Consider the following 23,754-nt stretch of genomic DNA (forward strand, 5'->3'; position numbering starts at 1 on the left):
TAAACTGCAAAGTTAAAAGTTCTAGACTTTGGGTAGGATGTCAAGGCAATGAAAACATAGCAGATACCCATTTGCACCAAAGGCCAACAAAGACTATTTCTTATGAAGTCTGGCTTAGAAGTTGTCTAGTAGCATAACTAAAGATCAGAAATGTCATGTACCTCTTATCTACTCTAAGTAGGTGCAACTAGCTTATTTTCATCACAGAGTTAAAATTCAATGGAGTAAGGAAGCCGTATAGTCTTAGGTTCCTGTTTTAAAATTCTGAGAACCTAAAGTTTGAATTAAAATTTGTTACATGTGTTAAAAGGATGGAAAACTCACTTTTGTTTCTTTATCATATATTCACTAGATTGAAAGAATTCTTTTTTTTTTTTCTTTTTGATGTTGATTTTTGAGAGAGAGTGTGAGGAGAGGGGCAGGGAGACAGGGAGACACAGAATCCGGCTCCGAGGTATCAGCAAAGCCTGAGGCGTGGCTTGAACTTGCGAACTGTGAGATCATGACCTGAGCTGAACTTGGACACTTAATCGACTGAGCCACCCAGGTGCCCTGAAAGAATTCTAATAATAAAGTAACCAAGGAGTATCTGACTTAGACTTTGATCAACCCTTCCCCTCAAGAATGTGATTAAATATCTCACCAAGTCATTCTTAGAGTGAAATACTGCTTTTCATTGTCTGAAGTCTTATTACTGGGGAAAGAGGTGGGAACAGGTAAAATTCTACAGTATGGTGCAGAACATATGCAGTGGTTGGCTTTAGTCTATTCCCTTCACATCCATTTCCTGTTGCTGAGAATCCTTATTTAGGGAAGGTAGGAAAGGAAGGAGAACAGACAGGAGATCTCCCTAGTACAGCAGCAACGTGCTACTTGCACTTGATTTAATATAAATAAAACTAGTGTTCTATGACTGGAGAGTTATTATTGCTTTGTATTATATTCCTTTGTCATCAGTCTTGCCTTTCTCCCTTGAGCCCCTCTATATTCTATTTACGTAATCTCTCCACATTCATCTCCCACTTTTTCTCTGCAATATCTATGGATTCTCATGGTCATGGTTTGCTCCATTAGTAGAATTAAGCCACTAAAGTGGCTGCTGGGTCCTGAAGAACATCAGAAAAAAGTCAAACAGTGGAGATGATGAATGCACTCAGTCTTATTTCTCATCAAACATTAGAGAGAATATTCACGTTTAGAGACTACTTTATGTCAACACACAGGGCATATCTTTAGAGATTTTACATGTATTATATATATTCCATATATGTGAAATACATACACACTAGTTTATGTGAAGCATTTGCAATCATGTCTTACATCAAAGGGTGATGTCAGTCACTTATCACTCTATAGTGAAGTCAAATTGAAGTCATTTTTTGAAATTTGCCATTTACACACTCATCCTGCTAAAATTTCTTGAAGCAGTATAGCACAGTGAAAAAAAAGAATATTACAATGATTACATGGATACTGGTGCCAGATGAAGTTGACACAGAAATTAAGGAAGATTTCTAGAAAAAAGTTCGAAGTTTCATTAGGCTGGGGTGCTTGGAAGGTTTTTCTTTGAAAAGCAAATTTTAAATCTACAGGATTAGAATTATATTCCTTTCCACATGTCTTCAATCACTCTACCTGGTTCCACAGTGAAAATATTGTTCACTATTTACTGACTTTCTTTGATATGGAAGACATATCTACAATTAGGTAATAAAAGGTGCATGATACGTAACAGAAATTAGGATGTGGAACAGAGAAGAAACATTGAAAGAGGAAGAGATGCGCTAATTTCCGCATATTGTAAAGTGAGGAGAGAGCATATACTGTCTATGGTCTCCGGCTAGTATTTTAAGGAAGAAAATCTATGTGTGTTACCAGAAGTCATATAGGTGACCTTTACAACGAACAACAGAAACTGATCACTGTGGTAAGACAAAGAAGGGGGAAGGGAGGACAGCATTGCTTTTCACCATGTGCCATTCCACTTGATTCTGAATAGATTTTTCTTTCTTTCCTACCCTTATTTCTTACAGATGGACAAGAGATTTAGGGGGCTGGAGGAAGACCTGTAATTCTGGGACCTTTTTAACTTGTTCGCTCCACAGTACGATCAGCACTGTGCTTATCCAAGCGAACGTGAGTACTCTAGTGCGGCGTGCTACTGCACCTGCAGGCCTCTTCCTGCCCGAGGGCCAAATGGATGCCTAGCCTGTGCTGTCTGCCACAGATGAGGGGTTTCAGCTTTGGGAGAGGTGAGACAATCACGTCTAAACAGAGCACAGATTTTATTTTCATCTTTCAGTTACTAGATGGATTGATTTTTGCACTCTTTAAAACATTCTACATGCAAGAGTCAATCTTAAGATTAGAGATTTTTTGAAGATTTCATCTGACTGAAAAACACCACTTTAAAGAAGACAAATTTACACTACTTACCCAACCCCCACCACCCACGAAAAAGAACTATGTTCTCTAATCAGTAATATGACCAACTAGGATTACAACATGGTTATGGTGACAAATAATACATTTTTTTTCTTTAGGTTTCCATGGTGGGCTTGTAACTTGCAAATAACCTGAATATTCAGTACAAAGAAAGTCATTTCTGTCTTGGTATTGCCTGACATTGAGTACTTTTATTCTGGACGTTTCTTTTTAAAAGAGAACTAATTCTTTGAATGCATCTGTGCTGTCCATAGTAGTTTCTGCTGAGTAAGATCAGTTAACATTGTTTTATTTCTGTCTGCACCTGTTCACCATGCTAAAAACCCATGTTGGTAGTGGCAGATATAATTTAATGCAGTTACAAACAGCTTGGTCTGATTGGTCTCATGAAGTAGGAGTGTTTCTCAAGCACATGTCTGGGGCAAATGTTGGGTTCTTCAAGCATTCACATATTACAATAAAGTTCAATGGAAACACCACCTATGCTGTGGGAAAGCTTACAAGTGCACTAGGCCACCAAAATATCATTCTGTCCCTTTAACTACTTTGCATAAGGATTTCAAAGACATAGGTTAGCAACTGCAAAAAAGTTAAAAATTTGGGTGCTCCTGGGTGGCTTAGTCGGTTAAGCATCCGACTTTGGCTCAGGTCATGATCTCACAGTGCATGAGTTTGAGCCCCGCATTGGGCTCTCTGTAGTCAGCACAGAGACCGCTTCAGATCCTCCTCTGTCCTCCTCTCTTTCTGCCCCTCCCCTGCTCATGCTTGCTCACTCACTCTCTCTCTCAAAAAAACCATTTTTTTAAAAAAAGTTACGAATTTTGTTATATCCAAAGGCTTTTAGGGATATTATATGTAAATACTATTCAACCATTTATGTCCATCTGTCTGTCCATCCATCAGTCTATCCATCCCACTATCCACCTACATACTCAGTACCTGTTAACATACCAGGCATTGTTCTAGATGCTGGGGATACAGTAGTGAATAAACCAAAAGTCCCTACCTCATGAACAGTGTCCTTTCCACATTTTAATGACGTGTATACCCCACAAAGTGTTAAGTTTTTCAGAACAGTAATTTCATAAAGATAATTTATAATTTGTATCTTAGAAGTCTCTATTATGTGCTTGATGTTTGTAAGCTATTGCTAACTTTAACACAAGACTCACTAACAGTTCAGAATTACAAATGCTAACTTGGCCAGTGAATATAAATTGCTTTTTGTGACCAAATTATACTTACTCATGACATTTTCTAACAAAAATAAATGAATGCCTTCTAAAATTATCAGTTAATGTTCATATAAAAGTATCTTATATAAAAGTATTTAGCTAAGTATATTGAAATATAATTGCTTGTGGATTATATTCACCCAATTATTTTAGGATCAACCAGAATTCTGGAATCAGTTTTTTCCCATCCAGATGTTTAATTATATTAAGAAAGTGTAAGATAGACTTCACAACTCATCCTTGAATAAACTGAACAAAAACTCAAAAAAAAAAAAAAAAAAAAAGAAAAGAAAAGAGGGGTGCCTGCGTGGCTCAGTCAGCTGGTTAAGTGTCTGATACTTGATTTCGGCTCAGGTCATGATCTTACAGTCATGGGATCAAGCCCCGTGTCAGGTGTCAGGCTGTGTTGGGTATGGAGCCTGCTTAAGATTCTCTCTGTCTCTATCTGCTCCTTCCCTGCTCACGCAGGCTCTCTCTCCCTCTCAAAAAAGAAAAAAAGAAAAGAAGAGAGAAGAAAACAAACAACAGAATTCTACACATACAGTTTCACACATGACATCGCTAAAATACTCTGGGAGTCTGAATGTAGAAATACAGTTATTTTTGTTTTCGCTACAAAGAGGCTGTGTAAAGACATCTCTATTATCAATAAATTTACTTGTTAAGGATGCAGATTTCTGGACCAGATTCCAGATCTAATGAGTTAAAATTTAAATGGGAATGGGGCAGGATAAATACGTCTTTTTTTTTTTTTTTTTTTTTTAAGAAGGAGGCCAATTATTAGACACTCAAACGTTTGAGAATCTGAAACGGTTGTGCACCTGTGCAGGACGGTGGGAAGGCTGCCGTTTCGCTGTGGCTAATACCCATGTAGTGTATTTTCTCCTGGGTAGAAACTTCGCATGACATAAAAACCTTGCCCATCATAGGGACAGGGTTTCCACTGACAAAAATGCTTTGTATGAAACCTCTCCAAACTTAGAACACAGGGAACATGCCACGTGGGGCATATGTTCTGCCAGGAAGCCTACTTCACCATCCAAAATGCCTGGCAGTTGTCAGAACTTGCAAGGGGAATTTTGTTTACTTTGTGAAATGCCCAGTAGGTTCCAAGGGTCATTTAGGAATACTGTCACAAAGCCGTTAGGGTAGATACAGTCTTTAACTTAAGTGCATCCACTAAAGGGAACACCGATTCAGTTTGTTTCTATGGTCCATCAAAAGGATTCCTCATATTGTGAAATACCAGTAGAAAACAGGTCATGTTATTTAATACTATTTTTGTTTGTCAAATATCTCTTATCTAAGACCAGCTACATGATTAAGCACTATGTATGATATACTGTCTACTGAGAGTCTTGACATGAATACTTAAGAGTGAAGTAAACATTTCAGGTAATACAAAAACTTCAATGAAATAAAAAATTTACTTCTCAGTCTTGTGTAATAAAGGCCAGAGATTTGATAATCCACAATAAAATAAAAAATCCCTAGGTTTAGCAATAGTTTGATGTAATACTTAACAAAATTTCAAAATAATGCCATAATTATTTACATAGAGTCATCTTTATTTTATATATGAATACTCCCTCAACTTCACAATTGATGATGTGACTATTCAGTAGGATAGTTTCAGATGCAGGGAGTCTGAAAAAACAATAGGCAGATGCTTCAAAGAGAAGGTGGCAGACAGTAGGGCAGAAATATGACAACAGCCAGAAAAGGGGGCGGGCAGCAGAAGGCAGAAGTGGCAGACACAAATGGTGACAGAAAAGGCGGTGAGAAGCAAAAGTAAATGTGGCAAGAAGCAAAACCTGCAAGCCTATCAGGTCCAATATTCATTCAGTCACTGTGTTTAATAAAAAGGGAATACAAGTATTGACGCATCTGTGACAAAAGAAAAGTTACCTTTAGTAAATTCTGTAATCTTACAACTTTTTATGAGATGCATCAATTAATTCGTATGTTCATCGGTACCGAGGTAAGACAGGAAGAAGTCAGAGCATAATAAATAGCATTTGTACACCGATATTCCCATCCCAACAGGACAGCAAATGTAACTGCCTTGATCTCTCTCCTGTGTATCTAGGAAAGGTGCCATAAAACGAACAGGTGTTTGGGTTTGATGGGCTCAATGACTCAGTTTCATAGAGGCCGTGCTGTTTACTGGTAGCTAGAGCAATCACTTCCTAAACTTCACGGCATGAAGCCTGACACAGCACTTCTTTCTCACACTCATTCCTTATACTGTGATGAACGCTTTTATCTAATAAGGGTCAGCAGCCCTTCTTAGCCACGAATGCCATCTGTGGCCTTGGGATGTCTAAGGCCAAAGAAAGAATTAGAAGAGAAACAAGGGCTAAGAAAGACTTTTTTAAGGGAAGGAGAAGGAAACTGCAGGATTGGGAAGAAAGGGAGAGAGGGAACGTGGGAAGAAAGCACTTTTTAAAGAAAAAAAATTTTTTTAAAAAATCTTTATTTTTGAGAGAGAGAGAGAGTGAGCAGGGGAGGAACAGAGAGAGAGGGAGACACAGAATCCGAGGCAGGCTCCAGGCTCCGAGCTGTCGGCACAGAGCCTGACGTGGGGCTCGAACCCACAAACCGCGAGATCATGACCCGAGCTGAAGTCGGACGCTTAACCGACTGAGCCACCCGGGTGCCCCAGAAAGCACTTCTTTGGGTGGGAAGGAAGATCAGGTCTAACCATCAAATGCCTCAGGGCTGGTCAGCAGATTGCACCACAGACCACCTTAGTCTTCCTTCACTCAGTAACCCTTTGGCATGTGGCTTAAAAATACACATTTATCCAGGGGATTCACCAGGATCAGGGCTACATGACCCCTGTAAGTCATGATCCTCTCATCACTCAGTCTGCCCCATTCTGTGACTCCCCTACTGCTCTGCAGTTCCCTCCCACTCCCCGCCCTGCCTTTTCTCTTTCTACTCCCGAACTCTGGTGGTTCCCCAGGAATGAGGGCTTTATGGCCAACAAACTCTTCTACACTTTCAACCTTTTGTGGAAAAGCTGCTCTCCACTTCCTTGCTTTAACTAGAACACGGCTGTCCTTGGAGCACACCATTATCTCAGCAGGCCTCTCGATGGAGACATCCACTCTAATATTCCTTACACTACGAGCTCTGGTATCCTCTGGTCCCTGATGCAGGTTTCAGATCATTCTCTCTCACTTTTGTAAAAATTTCCATTCTTTTGGGCCTCATGAAGCCCAGTTATCCCCTAATTCTACCCTTTGCTGCCATCATTTACTGAACACTATCTCTCATTCACGAAAGGATTCGGCGGCCTATCTCAAAATCGTTAACTCTATACCTCAGCTCTAGATAGGGTACACTGTCCACGTGGACAACCCTTCAACATTCAAGTTACCTCTTCCTTTCTAGCACCTTTTCTCCTCCACCTCACTTGGGTCACCTACTTCTGCAGCCACATCTGGAGTACTGAATACCTGTGCTTTCTGAAATGACTAAAATATCCCATCCTCTGACAAGTGCCCTTACAGCTTATTTGCTCAGTAGCCCAACCTCTCTGTTATTTGATTTCAGTGGGATTTCCACTTTCTCTTTATGTCAACACTGTCTTTTCAAGAAACTTACACTGCAGATTATCCCTTCTCTCTCTTATATCTTCAAACTATCCTTCTTTGCCACAGATTAAACATACTCCAGAACATTTATCTTAAAAAAACCCCAAAAAACCCTAAAACAAAACAACCCCCCTTTCTGCACTTTGTATCTCCTGCTGGTTATAATTCTCTCTTTTCTACCTCATAGCTAAATTTATTATAAAATATCTGGGCATTTTCTCTATTACTCATTTTTTGTTCACTCCTCATTCCCTCCTAAACAGTTTTCTGCCTCTACGTTTCCAGGGAAAGAGCTCCTTCTGAGGTTGTCAATGCCCTTCATTAGCCAAAATGGTCCCCAGTGGCTGAGCCCCTTCAACATCACTGATACAGCTGATAGCTGCCTCCTCACTGAGGCAGTCCTCCTGTGGCCTCTGTGGACAGCATATGCTCCTCAGCTGCCCATGGCCCCAGCTGTTCCTTCCTGGTCTCCTTTTCTGCTCCTCCCCTTTTACTCAACTTTCAAACAGCCCTGGAGTCCTACGGGACCTGGTCTGAAGCTAACTTCTGTGTCTCTTCTCGGGTAATCTCATCCACTTCCACAGCCTCCAACATCACTTATGCCAGTGGCTGTGCTGCACAGCTGTACTTGAGTATCTTAGGCATTTCAAACACAGCATGTTTAAATATACCTTCTTCCAAATACCATCTACTGGCAACTGTACTACTTATTATCCACCTGATTTTTGACTTCAGAAACCAGGGGGTCACCTACAAAGTCTGCCTCATCAACTCCTCCAGCATTCTACCTTACCATTCACCTTACTTTAAATATCTCATGACTAGATCTGCTTCCTTCTGTCTCCACGACCAGAAACCTAATCAAAGCCACCACGGCTACTGCCACAGCCTCCTGAACCGGTCTCTCCAAAGTTTTTTCATTCTTTTTTATTCCTGCTAATCTAATTTCCACACTACAAGGAAAGGGATCTTTTAAAGATTCCAATCTAATCATGATACTTCTCTGCTTATAACATGTAATGCCTTTCTGTTCATATGAAAAGAAAATTCTCAAATCTTCAGATGGCCCCTCAGCCTCTGGCCCCTTTTTGGTTTCCAGACGCATTTCATTCAATTGTCCCTTGTGCCTTCTACACTGCAGCCACTGACTTCCACCGAGTTCCTTCTTGTCTCAGACATTCTATGTATTCTATGTATAGAATTCTGTGTATAGACGTTCTATGTATTGTTTTTTGCTGGTTTCTTTCTGGCTGCAGCCTCCTCCCCACTAATTCACTTCTCTCCTCACCCCAGCTGGGTTCATTCATTCATTCTTTGGACATCTATTTAACTGTCATTCCCTCAGAGGAGCCAGGTTTGATTTTCTTTTGTAGGGCTGATCATGATTCTAATATATTATCTGTGTACTGTCTGTGCTTCCTGCTCCAACTCAAATTCCTTCCCCAACATTGCCAAACTGTAAAATCCACGGGGGCAGCAATCATGTCCGTTTTATTCAGAAATGTACTTTGTATCAGTGAGGCTCAGTACACTGCCTGGCACACACAATGTATCCAATAAACACATATGGTATGAATGAATGAATCAATGAATGAATGAAAGGAAGTTCATTTCAACGTCGGGATTCTGCTTATCTCAACACACTAGAGAGCAATGTGACTGACATTTTCAGGTTTTACTCAAATAATAGTAGGAATAAACAGCAATTACATATTCTTCAATTCAACCACACTTTTTTCACGTGGCGGAATCCTATCACCTGCCTAACTCCTGATAGTTTCAACCTGTAGTTAATTTTCTTCAAAAAATACAATCCTTAAAAATAAGGATTTTTAACTCTCAACTACTCCTTCAGGCCCCTATTCCCTGCTACAATCATATATTGATTTGTTCTTTGTCTAAGTTTGGTTAGGGAGGAAAAAAAAGCATGTTTAAGGAAGACAAAGAACAAAGAATTCTAGTAAAGGTTTGTTACCAAATAGATGCCCCTTAGACAGAAAATCCAAGTACAGATCCTATTTGGATTTCAAATTCTAGTCACTTTCTTAAAATTTTAGATGAAGCATGGGAGAAATTAGGAAAATAAAGCCAAGTTTTGGCTATATCATGAAATACCAATCCATGTCATTTGAAAGTATACTATCTCCCTTTTGGGTTACCTGAGTGGCTCAGTCGGTTAAACATCTGACTCCTGATTTTGGCTCAAGTCACGACTGAGCCCCCAACAGGCTTCCATGATCAAGGGTCGTGGGATCGAGCCTGGCATTGGGCTCTGCACTGAGCAAGGAGCCTGTTTGGGATTCTCTCTCTCCCCCTCTGCCCACCCCTGCCCCCCAATAAGTAAATAAACATGAAAAAGAAAAAAAAAGTATACTATCTCCTTCTTGTGAGAGTCTTAATTTTAGCAACCACTGTATTTTTTCTTCCAATTAGGTTGGGCTCACCCCTTTTCCCTGCTATCTAGGGTAAATGAAAGAATGAGGAAGAAGCTTTCTTTAAGTAAATCTCTAATTTAATCAGAGCTATATTTGTAGTAGACAGAAATATTATTGAAGATGATGGAGAACTGAAATTCTAAAATGTTACTTGCTTGCCACAGTGGACCTGATGATGGCCAGCCATGTTTGAAAGTGTTCTTGTGTTTCTCCCACACAGAAAGGAAAGATGGTAAAGCTGAGGCTTTTGGGCAGTGTTCCTACGGACAGGAACAGTGGTTTCCACATAGTCACTGTGCCAGCCTTGTTCTGATTTTGATGCTCTCACTGCTAGTTACGGATTCCTATTACATTGCTCTGACTATGCTTCTACACGTTCTTAACCTACTGTACCTTCACAGGGATGTCCTCTTCCTGGCTGGCTTTCTCTGAGGTGAAGACGTACGAGATTTCTTTGTGAGATGTGGTCTGGCGGCAGATGGCACACTTAATGGAGCTTCTGTGAGACCCTACGCTGTACTGTTCAATAATAATTGAAACGCATTCATTACAGAAGCAGTGTCCACAGGTCAGTACTGCCCACTGGAAAAGAAAACACACAGAACATACCTCAGTGAGATGCTGTCAAAGATGTCTTCCAGTGTATACACATATTAAAAGGAGAAGGGAGTCATTTCACTTCCTAAATGTTTCAGGACATTAATATTCTTTAAGTCATAAACGCTAAGTTGTACTTTAAAATTAACTATTTTTTCGTCCAACAAGAGTAAGCTTCCATAGTCTTTAGTTCCACTCACACTAACTGTGAGCATAACAGCCAGTCAACCATTATTTTCTAAGTTGGTGTTCTCATTTCGGTATTTAGGAAGAATGCAAATTACTCTTAAAAATTTTTTTAAAATGTTTATTTATTTTTGAGAGAAACAGTGCGGGAGAGGGGCAGAGAGAGAGAGAGGGAGACACAGAACTGGAAGCAGGCTCTAGGCTCTGAGCTGTTAGCACAGAGCCCCATGTGGGGCTTGAACTCACGAGCTGTGAGATTATGACCTGAGCCAAAGTTGGACGCTTAACCATCTGAGCCACCCAGGCGCCTCTGCAAATTACTCTTTTAGCACTGTAACAGCAGATATGATGGAAGGACTGAGAACAACATTAATTTGGAGATAATATCATCATCAGTATATTCTATATAACTCATTAAATGGATTTACAACTTCACATGTTACAGTAATCATTATATTGATAATGAGATGGGCTAGTATCTCACATTTATTTTAACGTTTATTTATTTTTGGGACAGAGAGAGACAGAGCATGAACGGGGGAGGGGCAGAGAGAGGGAGACACAGAATCGGAAACAGGCTCCAGGTTCTGAGCCATCAGCCCAGAGCCTGACGTGGGGCTCGAACTCACGGACCGCGAGATCGTGACCCGGCTGAAGTCGGACGCTTAACCGACTGCGCCACCCAGGCGCCCCACTCACATTTATTTTAAAAGCAGTTCTGGGGGGCACCTGGGTGGCTCAGTTGGTTGAGCATCCGACTTTGGCTCAGGTCATGATCTCGCAGCTCGTGAGTTCAAGTCCCACATGGGGCTCTCTGCTGTCAGTGCAGAGCCTACGTCAGATCCTCTGTCCCTTTCTCTCTCTCTCTGCCCCTCCCCACTTGTACGTTCTCAAAAATAAAGAAAACATTTAAAAAATAAAATAAAAGTGGTTCTGGATACATTAAAAAAATGTAATAAATAAATAAAAAGACATTTTTGATACCCCTTTGCCCTATTTCAAGAAAAGTACAATAATTCTGACTCTTGGAATATACCATGGAGACACCATGAGGGATGCAGAAGTCTATTGGCTTTAGGTGAGATGTCAGTTCTGAAAGCTGTACATCTTATGCAAGTTATTTAACTTTCTCCCCTGGTGAACAACAACAACTGAGCAGTGTTATGAGTGACTAGGTCCCTAAGCACTAAGCTGTATTTTTCTAGGGTTTGGACACATATGGACGTGCATGGAAAGAAGGTGCATGGGTGGGTCCACCTGAGGAATTTTGCAGGACAGACTAAGAAGCCCCTTAGGAAAGAATTCACAGTCAGGGAAGAGAAAAATGAGGCATATCAACTTGTTTTTAAAATAGTTTTTGCCAAGGGGGAGGGGCTGTTTGGGGCTTTACTGGCTGATGCTGTTCATGCCGTTGTTCAGCTGCACACGTGCTCTCAGGGACTCGTGTCATTCGTCAGGAGTTGAAGCTTCAGTAAAATTAAAGAGCTGTTTCATGCGCATTTCTGTAGACACAGCAGCACTCTGCTGTGCCTGTGTGCCTCCACTGCCAGTGGGGGTGAAGGGCACTTCCTCCAATAAGAGAGCTTTTGTGGCTCATGACAGCTTCGTATGAACAGCTGAACAAGACAAATTCACCTATATCTGCAAATCAGGAGAACCCAGAGACACCTGGCGCTGGGGCCTCAGGGGTGACTGGAAGTTGACTGAACCAGCCCAAACCCAAGACCAGACAATTGGCAATGGCTCCAGGGATTATCTCTGGATAACCAAAGATTATCTGGATAGCCAGTTATCTCTGACCGATTCTCTAAATCAGGAGGGGAACAGGAGAACCAGGAAGCTAATCTAGATTTCCTACAGATTGTGGCTAGGAAAAGAGTTAAAAAAGTAAAGTTTTGTTACTCTTATTATAATCCAGAATGTTCTCCTAAATGTAGGAAATACAGCTTATACTACAATATGGGCTGTACTAAAATTAATGAAATAATGTATATGAAAGAACTTTAAAAACTGGAAATGTTTAAGACATAAATTAAACAAAATTTCTGATTCATCCAGTTGCATGAATCTCATCAAAACTAAAAGTAAAAAAGATACTACTTACATCATGATTCTTTCCATTTTTATCACTTTTATCACATTTTCACCAGTGACTTTTCTCAGAAATCACCAGGGTCTGTACATTTCTAGTCTCAGTTTCCGAAGTAGCATCTATCTATTTAAGATTTATTATCAATAAAATGTCCTTTAAAAAAATCTCACTTTCTGCATAACTTGTGTAAACTAAAAGGTACTTTTTTTCCTGATTATTGGTGGTCAGAATGTGGAGCTCATATAGTTAACTTTCTACTCTCAGTTCATAGAAAAAACAGCCAAGAATACTTTTACTCATTTCAAATTTTGAGGAGCAATTAAAATTAATATTGTATACATTGATTTATCATACAAAGTAGAAATTTATACTTTCAAAAATCACAGTTGGTAGGATAAAAGAATCTGAGGAAAGCTAATACGGTGCCATTAAGTTTATAGACATTTGTACACCAACATTCAAAAAGAAATATTCTTAACTGACATAATAGGCTTGTAAAAATCACATCTAAATTCCCCCAGGAGAGATATTATTTATACTTTAAAGCCTGGTATTACTAGATATTAATAATCCCAAGTAAATGCCATGTTACTATACCCTTGTAATACCTTACGTAAATCTATATATGCTATATTTCTGTATGATTACCAAATAAACATGTTAAACTGACAAAGTCAAATTACTTAGACTTGATCTTGTGACTGGAAACAATAAGCAAAACTATGCACCTTTAACGAAAAACGTGGGGTTATTCTAGAAACATGTTTTTACCTATCACTTAAGGAGGAACACTGCTCAAGCATATGTAGCACTAAAGCTTATCACCTAACCTTTGGCCCTATCTTAAGATGGAGGGAATTTTTGCCTTGGACGTAAAAGTGTTATGAGAAAAAAAGAGAGATTGTAGGTAAATGCCTTTGAAAGTGTAAAGTGTTTTATAAATGCATATGATATTTATTATTTCACCTGTTTTCCCAGCTGCCGAGCACAAATTGGACAAGGTTCTGGATTAATGCCTCCTGATGTTTTATCTTGAGACTGTTCAAAAAAATAAAAACTAGGTTAGTTGCATTTTAAAACCTGATATGCATTTTATAATTCATTTATAAAAGTAGATGCTGGCAATTTCTATTTAAACAATCCAGTAATTGGGGCGCCTGGGTGGCGCAGTCGGTTAAGCGTCCGACTTCAGCCAGGTCACGATCTCGCGGTCCGTGGGTTCGAGCCCCGCGTCGGGCTCTGGGCTGATGGCTCAGAGCCTGGAGCCTGTTTCCGATTCTGTGTCTCCCTCTCTCTCTGCCCCTCCCCTGTTCATGCTGTGTCTCTCTCTGTCCCAAAAATAAATAAACGTTGAAAAAAAATTTTTTTTAAACAATCCAGTAATTAAGGTGATTTAATAATATATTATTATAGGTGCCTGGGTGGCTCAGTGCACTGGTGCAGTGGGTGAGCACTGACTTCAGCACAGGTCATGATCTCAGGGTTCCTGAGTTCAAACCCCGTGTCAGGCTCTGTGCTGACGGCTTAGAGCCTGCAGACTGCTTCAGATTCTGTCTCTCTCTCTCCCTCTCTGCTCCTCCCTAGCTCACACTCTCTCTCTCAAAAATAAATAAACATTAAAAAAAAATTACTTAATACTAATATTCCCAGGTTTTACAAATAACATTCAAGGAACAACAACAACAACAACAACAAAAAGGAAATAAATTGCATTAAAGTTTGTTAAAAGTTATCATATTACTATATATGTGACTATTATAGCAGGCAAAATGAAAAGCACAATGTGATATAAAAGGTAAATTCTCAAAATTTTATTTTCAAGCTAAATTTTGTTATAAATAAATATGTATTATTTTAAAAAATGTAATTTGGAATTCTGAGATAAAGGCTCCTTAAAAACTGGAAAGATAGTATTTATTCTGTACATCCACTGGGTTTGTGATCATAGACTTGGGAAGAGGCAGCATTTATTTACAGGTCTCCTTAGGTTTCTTTTCAGTATCTTTTGTAATCTCATTAGGGCAAAGCAAAATATTTTTGATTTGAGACTTATTTCGCCTGGAAATTATACTGAAGTATAATAGTTCTCTTCAAAATCTCTTTATAACTATTTCAAAAATTTTTGAGCTTCAAAAAGGTCATCAAATTGTCAGGTTTTAATGCTGAGGAAACCATAAAAGAAAGTAAATGACTCACAGATCAGTGAAGTTGTAAGTCTGTGGTTTCACTGACCAAATAAACATTAAAAAAAAAATTATTTTTGATTATCCTTTGACTTTTGCAAGTAGTTAAAAAAAAAAGGTAAATTGTGCATAGATTCAGCAACTGAATGTGTTCAAAACAATTCCTTTAACTTAAATATAAGTATTTTTTTAACAAGCTGAATTATTCTTTTTTTCTATTTGTTGATTTTGGTTTCAGATAACATATAACCAACCACCTAAAATCTGAGCGGCTAAAACAAACATGAACTTCTCATGATTCCATAGGTCACCTGTGTGCTCTGGGACTGGATGGTGCACTATGTCGCCATGTTGATGTCTAGAAGCCAGAAGACTAGCTAGTCTGGGGAGAGGGCTGAGCTGAGGTTTCTGCTCCTCAAGAAAGATAACTTGTGCTGCTTCACATAGATTCAGAGTTCCAAAGAGCAACAAGGTTGGGAAAACTCTAATGTGCACATACTTTGCAAATCTCTACGCTTGTGTCACATGGCCAAAAGTCAGTGTGGGAGTTTATCCACAGGCATGCATATAATAAAGGGCATTATGTAGCATTCTGTAAATAATTTATCATAATTTACAACATCTCTTCTCTTTAGATTTGAAGTACGATTACTGTTTTTCCATAAAGGGCCTGGTTGGTTCAGCTGGTTGAGCGTCTGACTCTTGATTTTGGCTTAGGTCATGATCCCAGGGTTGTGGGATTGAGCCCTGCATCACTCTCTGCACTGAGCGTGGAGCCTGCTTAAGATTCTCTCTTTCTCTCTGCCCCTCTCCCCCTCTCATGCATGATCCTTCTCCCTCTAAAAAAAGAAAAAGGGCCTGGGTGTAAATACTGTAGGCTTCGTGGCCATGTGGTTTCTGTTGCAACTACTCAACTCTGCTATTGTAGCATGAAGCAGCCATAAACAATATGTAAAGGAACGAGTGTGGCTGGGTTGCAACAAAACTTTATTTACAAAACAGGTAGTGAGCTGGATTTGTCCCACGTATGGTACTTTGCAGATCCTGACTTAAAGTTATAAATTTCCTCTAAGCACACCTTAGCTGCACATTGTCACATAATTTTTAAAAAAAAAAAAAAAATTTTTTTTTTTTTAACGTTTATTTATTTTTGGGACAGAGAGAGACAGAGCAGGAACGGGGGAGGGGCAGAGAGAGAGAGGGAGACACAGAATCGGAAACAGGCTCCAGGCTCTGAGCCATCAGCCCAGAGCCCGACGCGGGGCTCGAACTCACGGACCGTGAGATCGTGACCTGAGCTGAAGTCGGACGCCCAACCGACTGAGCCACCCAGGCGCCCCCATAATTTTTAATTTTTATTTTTGTTCAGAACGTTTTCTAATTTCCATTGTGACCTATTTAACTCACGGGTTATTTAGGAGTGTGTTGTTAATCTCTGAATATTTGGTTCTTTACCTGGTTATCTTTCCATATTGATTTCTAGTTTAATTCCTCTTTAGTTAGAAAACATAATCTTGTATAATCTTAATCCTTTAAGAATCTTAAGAGTTGTTCTTTGAATCAGCAGAAGGTCTATTCTGGTGAGTGTTCCATGTACTCCTAAGAAAAGTGTATTTTGTATTTGCTGGGTATTACTGGTCTGTGTCATTTAGGTCATGGTTGTTCAGTGTTCAAATGTTAGATATCCTTACTGACTTTTTTGTCCATTTTTCTAACATATGGAAGAATCTTGTAATAGTTTAGCTCTGCTTACCTTCTTCCTCTGTGTTACAGTTATAGCTTTCAGAGTTCTGTATATGATGTATATCCTATACAACAGTACTATTGCTTTGCAGAGTCAATATTCTTTTTTATTTACCTACATATTTATGCTTACTCTTAACCTGTGTTCCTTCCTGTAGTTCCCTTCAAACTGGGATAATTTCCCTTCAGTCCAAAGAACTCCCTTTAATATTGGTTGTGGTGTGAGTCTACTGGGAAGGAGTTCTTTCAGTCTTTATCTAGAAACATCTTTCTTTTACTTTTTGTTTACTTAACATAATTTTTTTTTTTTTTTTTTTTTTTTTTACATTTATTTATCTTTGAGAGACAGAGAGAGACAGAGCACAAGTGGAGTAAGGTCAGAGAAAGACGAAGACACAGAATCTGAAGCAGGTTCCAGGCTCCAAGCTGTCAGCACAGAGCCGACACGGGGCTCAAACTCACAAACTGTGAGATCATGACCTGAGCCGAAGTCGGATGCTTAACCCAATGAGGTACCCAGGCACCCCTTTGTTTCACTTTTTAAAACAGTATTTTAAAGATGTTCTTCCACTGTTATGTTTACACAGCAAAGCTATGGAAACGTGGTAACAGTGGAATGACATCTTTAAAATGCTAAAAGAAAAGTTTCCCTGTGTAGTCAACAAGGAGAAGGTATACAGTCACCATTTTTATGGTGCTACTTTGGAAGTATTATTCTTTTTTTCTCCCAGTTCTAGTTGCTTAGTTTTTTTTTGTTTTTTTGTTTTTTTTTCATTATTTTTTGGTTTCTGGCAGATTGATTAGGATACTTGTAGGTGTTTAAAAAATTATTTATTCTGTTTGGGGTTTTCTGAGCTTCTTGAATCTGTAAGATATTACCATATTATCTTTCAGTTTTGGAAAATTCTTAGCCATTATTTCTTCACGTTGCTCTAGTACCATTTTATCTCTTTCTCTCCTGGAGCTTCAATTACATGTATGCCAATCATATGACTTGTGTCCCACATCTTTCACTTTATGCTGCTCTTTACTTTTATTTATATGCTTCTTCAAACTGGGTATTATTGGTTGAACAATACTTGATTTCACTACTTCTGTCATTTTGTGTCTGGTCACCATCCAACGAGTTTTTAATTTCAGGTACTGGATTTTGCCATTCCAAAATGTCCATTTGATTCTACTGTATATATTCCAGTTCATTTTATCTATGTTGTCTAGCTTTTCCTCTCTTTAATGTATTAATCATAATTACTTTAAAGTCCTTTCCTGCTATGTCCACAATCTGGATTATTTATAGATCTGCTCTGACTGTCCACTTATTACCTTTTAAATTTTTTTTTTTTTCAACGTTTATTTATTTTTGGGACAGAGAGAGACAGAGCATGAACGGGGGAGGAGCAGAGAGAGAGGGAGACACAGAATCGGAAACAGGCTCCAGGCTCTGAGCCATCAGCCCAGAGCCTGATGCGGGGCTCGAACTCACGGACCGCGAGATCGTGACCTGGCTGAAGTCGGACGCTTAACCGACTGCGCCACCCAGGCGCCCCACCACTTATTACCTTTTAATTACTGGTCACATTCTCCTGCCTTGCACATTTCTTGGAAATTCTTATTGTGTGCTACATTTCCTAGTTTGTTTATATACAACAAACTGACATACAACAAACTGACAAAATTAGATGTTATTTTCCTTCACAGGGATTACCCCTCCCCCAGTAGGTAGTTAGGTTAAGGGGTGAGTGGCTACTCAATCCAATAAAAAACTGAGCTGGTTTTGGGGATCTGTTTTAAGTTTAGTTAAAAACGCAGGCCACTATGGTTTCAAATGTCTCAGTGGTTAAGACCTGTTATGTTCATTGTTGGCTCCTTGCTCTCTTGGGGACGAACTGTTTCCTGAGTGCTGTGAAACTAAGATTTCACTGTGTATTTCTACTTCAGGCCTAACTGTCAAGTGTCACTTAGCAAACGAGTAAAGTTTGTTGTGCATCTGAGGCTCCTCTAGGTTCAAAATATAATACTAACTCACCTGGCCATCAAAAGTACTACTGATTTCTCTTTCTCCTGTTTGAGTCCCTCTGCAATACTGACCTTAATCTCAGTCTGTACCCAGGTATGGCAAATGTTTTCAGGCAAGACAATGGCCAGCAATCTCAGCTAACCTAGAAAGAGCTCTTCCTTTCCTAGAACGTCATTTCACTCAACCTTTTTGCTTCTATAGGTCTCTACTGTCTTTAAAAACAAAATGTTACTAAGGTAATGGCAAGACATCACTGCTATTCCCATATAGAAGTAGCAGTCCTCAAATAAATAGAGTATTAAAGATATCATGTGGTTGCTTAGTATTCAGAAAATTTCTTCTGAACAACTTATTTTTTTAACTGAGATAGTTGACACATATTAATTTCAGGTGTACAACACAGTGACTCAATATTTATGTACTGGAGACCTTCTTTATGCTTTGAAATCTTACTGGAAATTTACCAGTTTTCTCTTACTTGATACTGAAAACTGCTGATCAACAGTGTAACACGTTCATCTTTAAATTTCTTCAGAGCTCTTAAATGTATACCGCTCTGCTTTAAGTGATTAATTTATATTTTATTTCCCAAGTTTAGTTGACTTGCTAACTAACATCTTCTTAAATCACTATTTGATCAGTGCTTATGATCTGTCTACATCAAATTACATCAAATCACATTAAGTTCCTTGAGGCCAAGGACCAACTCTGTCTATCTCAAACTCCTACTATAATGCATATACGTTAAATGGTGCTCAGTTAAGTCCCTGCTGACTGCCAGAAAATTTTGAAAATTTGTTTAGTTTACTATTTTTATTTACTTTAACTCAACACAGTCACATAAAATTGGGATTATACTCCATTTATAGTTTTATTTTTTGTTTAATTTTGTTATTTTTTTCTCTCAACTTTCTTATTTTGAGAGAGAGAGCGAGTATAATGTTGTAATAAATATCCTCATATCTAATTTACCCCCCAAATTTCTGTTTCAGGAAAAGTTCTAAGAATTACTGAGTCAAAAGATATGAATTATCTAAAATTGTTAATATATGTCCAAGTATTTTCGGGAAAGGGCTATATAAATTTATATTCCCATTGGTAATACACAAAATATCCATTCACTGCCCTTTCACCACTGTGGAGTGTTAAAGATTTTTTTTTGGTTTATTTATTTTTGAGAGAGACCAAGAAAGAGCATGAGTGGGGGACAGGCAGAGAGAAAGGGAGACAGAGAATCTCAAGCAGGCTGTGTGCTGGCAGCACAGAGCTCGATGTAGGGCTTGAACTCATGAGTCATGAGATCATGACCTGAGCCAAAACCGAGAGCTGACACTTACCCCACTGAGCCATTCAGGCGCCCCTGTGGAATGTTATTTTAAAAATCTTTCCCTATTTGGTGGCAGGAAATGGTATGAGCTTAATTTGATTTTCCTTCACTTACAGATTAAATGTTTTTTTCTTATATTATTAGCTGAATTGGGTTTTCTAGGCAGATTATATACTCTTACTTAGAACTTTAATTAAAAAAAACCCATTCAACAAATCGATATCCTGATTTATATCCTATAACTAACAATTACCTATTTCTTTGTTTTGACTTTCACATGTAAAGTGTAGAAATCTAACATTAAAAAAACTCACATTTAGGAACAAGAAGAAATTTTTTCCAAATGTTATTTCTCTAGTGCTAGCATTTTGCATGAGACCGACTTTTAAGTTTTCTCCCATCTTTTTTCTCCTGCCAGGATAACAGCAGTCATCATAGTAATATTAGTAATAATATAATAATATTAATAGCAAAGACCTAGTAAGTGCTTAATAAATTAGGAACTGCTCTAGCACTCTTCCTATATTAATTTACACAGTCCTCAAGAAAGTCCTGCAAGATAATGTTATTATTCTCATTTTACGATGGGGCAAAGTGAGGTAAATAACTTAAAGACCTACATGTAGAAAATAGTGCTGTCAAGAACCAAACCTGAACTGTCTGGATCCCAAGACTATCTTCTTAGCCACCGTGCTGTTTTACTTATAATGAATGTTCAGCTTTTCATTTTATCACCACTGGGATTTACAGATCCACTTAAATGTATTTTGTATCAGTTTTCAGGACCAACTCTAGTCTACTGCTTTCCTTCACTTGTCCTATCCAAAAATCTATTGTATCTCTTTCTGGAAGGTACTGTCAAAAGCTATTTATTCTCACAATCAAATGGAATTACATTCATCAATGTCCAACACAGTATGTTGCTCACAACTCAGAAAATGTGTTTTGAATTACATTAAATAATTCATTGTTATATTTTCTGATTTAGTAGCCTTCCAAACATTTTATAACTCCAAATAACAAATTAAAAATCTATTTATGTATTAAGGAATGCGTGTGTGTATATATACCTATATATAGACATATATATACATCTATATATAGACATATATATATAGATATATATAGAGAGAGAGAAAAAGAGGAGAGGGAGAGAGATTATACAATGTAATCTTTGCCTAGAGGTATGTTGTAATACTTCCACTATTCAAGGTTTTGAACTACAATCTGTTTACATTCTTCTATACTCTACAGTACACATCCTTTATAGAATCTGTATAACACAATATCATCTGTTGTGATCTGTGTAGCTAGTGTAGATATAACTTGTGTTCTGATACAATTAACACACACAAAAAAGACTGATTATAAACAAAATGCTGTACCATTAATTGTGGGACTAACAGATTAAAAGGAAAGAGTCACTAAGGTTTACAGGTATACAGCATGGGAAAAAGTAGCATCTTTTAAACACAATACCTTCTCCAAGTTAGTTAGGTAAAGAAGCTGCCCAAGTTTCTTCTGAAGTTGTGATGTAGCAACAGCTTTATCATTTAGTAGTTTTATACGATTTTGTTCTACCTAAAAAAAAACAACAACAAAACAACTTCTTTACTGTCTCTTAGAAAGATTTTATTCTATTAAACATGCACAATTCTTCCTCAGTAATTTAAGGGTGTCCTATTTAAGCAAATCCATTGACATATGAAAACTCAAATTTGCAAAAACGGATACTAGATATTTCAAAAGGGCATCTCTCTCTATATATATGTTGCTCTACAGAAGACAAACTTCAATAAATACGAAGTTTCCCCATAAACTTGAAGTTGGATAAAAATCAACCCAAATTCTATTTATGTACCATTTTTCAGTAATACCCATGAGATAAAGAAAAACTAAGTGATTTGCTGCTCTGGTCAGAGCAATTTTATGAAACCCAGGCAGCCTCTCCCTGCACACACACACACTCATATCCCCACCGCCACCCCGTCCTTCTTTTGCCCAGCAGAAAATAGCAGACAGAAGATTATAAAAATAAGAGGAATTTGGTTACACAGGAAAAAATTACAATTCATGGTTTAAAGGCTGACACAGAACAAAATGAGTATTTCTAAGTTTAACTAAGGTATAGTCTCCAAGCTTTAGAAAAGCAAAAAGATTTAAAAGATAAAACACATACAAGAAATAAAATTATAAAGGAAATAGTATTTTAAATATGGGAGAGAAAAGGTTGGAAGAGTCATTTTTTTATTCCTGGGATATAAAGAGAGATTTATTAGAAGATAAGTTATTACTATCTGTTCATCATTAACAAAGGAAAATTGCAAAAAGAGGTTTTTTTTTAAATGTTCATTTATTTTTGAGAAAGCGCATATGCATGTGCGCACGCCTGCACACATGTGAGCAGGGAACGGGAAAAGAGACAGGCAGACCGAAGATCTGAAGCGGGTTCTGTGCTAACAGCAGAAAGTCTGATGGTGGGCTTGAACTCACGAACCATGATATCAAGACTTAAGCTGAAGCTGCACGCTTAACTGACTGAACCACCCCGGGGCCCCGCAAAAGAAAAGTTTTTGATTGTTCTTACAGAAGCTTTTTCTATTTCTGAAAAAACTGAGGCAAGAACACAGGTCTAAAAACTGACTGAGACCACCTTAAGATTCTGACATACAGAAGGTGCTCAAAAAAACACAAATATGCAATCTGGAGAGAAACAAACAAACCAAAATAGTAAATTCTACGCATATGTTAGATAGGATATTTCTCTCCTTGTCTTTTTTAACCTACAAAACCAATCACTTTTATATGGTTTAAACTAAGAACAGAGATTAAACGCATTCTTAAAGAAGAGATCACTGCCTTGACTCTCTCTTCTATGGGCCTTGGATTTTTGTGACACTTATTGGCTGTGCTCTTTTCTGTGATTTACTTGCAAATTACCTCATGTGGTTCAATGATATGAAGAACAGGTGGGTTGGGCTTTGGCTCCCTAGGATGACGTACTCTCAGTCGTTCTGTAGCCATTGCAAGTTCATCAATAGCAGATACACGATTCCTTAGAGCCATCCAATATTCATGAAGCAACTGAAAGAAAACACAAAGACAGTGGTATTTAATGCACATAATTAAGATTGGTTAAAACCACCGAAAAGTGCCATGATCAAAAGTCTTCAGTGAAGTCTAAGACATACACATTTTTTCGTTAAGTTGTGTCTAAGACACAAGCAATTTTGGGGCCATTTTTTAAGATGAGGACATATGACGAATAACCTCCATAGGCCACAGAATAATACGGTGTCTTTAGAATCTTAGAAACAGAACACCCAAAGATATCATGGTGGCACCATAGATCTTCGTAGGTCATTGTTAGCCTGGTGGAATCTTTATTTTTTTAAGAAATATTTTTATTATAAACTATTTCACATTTTCAAAATCATATATATATATGTATATACATATATATGTGTGTGTGTGTGTGTATATATATATATATATATGAGATAATGAGACTACTAAAATACACACACAACTGAGTACTCAACATCCGATTTAAGAAAGAGCAATACCAATGCCTTGGTGAGCCTCTGTGCTCCTCCCCAACTGTATCACTCTTCCCTCACATATTCTTCCCTCACCCCTACAGTGGACTAACCACTGTTCTGAACTGGACTCCCTCTTCTGTACTTTTCACTGGAGCTATACTAATCTACGCATTCTTAATAATTTGGTTATACATTTTTCTCAAATTTATGGAAATGTATCAGTGTAAAATCTTTGATATGCTTTCTTCACTAACATTATGCTTTGAGGTAGACCCCAACTGACGTGTATAACAGTAGCTTATTAATTTGCATTGCTGTACGAGAGTTCAGTCTGCAGTGTTACAGAGAAA

The 23,754-nt window shown here is 38.2% G+C and overlaps 1 protein-coding gene across 2 annotated transcripts in view; it reads right to left on the reverse strand.

Moving 5' to 3' along the window:
- The window catches only part of SHPRH (SNF2 histone linker PHD RING helicase), a 97,917-nt gene that overhangs the window by 16,044 nt on the left and 58,119 nt on the right, over positions 1 to 23,754 (reverse strand). For both annotated transcript variants that reach the window (XM_025925366.2, XM_086708071.1), the window contains 4 exons: positions 22,803 to 22,946; positions 21,342 to 21,443; positions 13,559 to 13,630; positions 10,111 to 10,299 (listed from right to left, as the gene is read on the reverse strand). In XM_025925366.2, coding sequence (XP_025781151.1) covers positions 10,111 to 10,299; positions 13,559 to 13,630; positions 21,342 to 21,443; positions 22,803 to 22,946 — 507 coding nt within the window. The remainder of the gene's footprint in view (positions 1 to 10,110; positions 10,300 to 13,558; positions 13,631 to 21,341; positions 21,444 to 22,802; positions 22,947 to 23,754) is intronic.

Source organism: Puma concolor, chromosome B2, assembly GCF_028749965.1.
Source record: "Puma concolor isolate L17-30 chromosome B2, mPumCon1.1.hap2, whole genome shotgun sequence".
Taxonomy (NCBI): domain Eukaryota; kingdom Metazoa; phylum Chordata; class Mammalia; order Carnivora; family Felidae; genus Puma; species Puma concolor.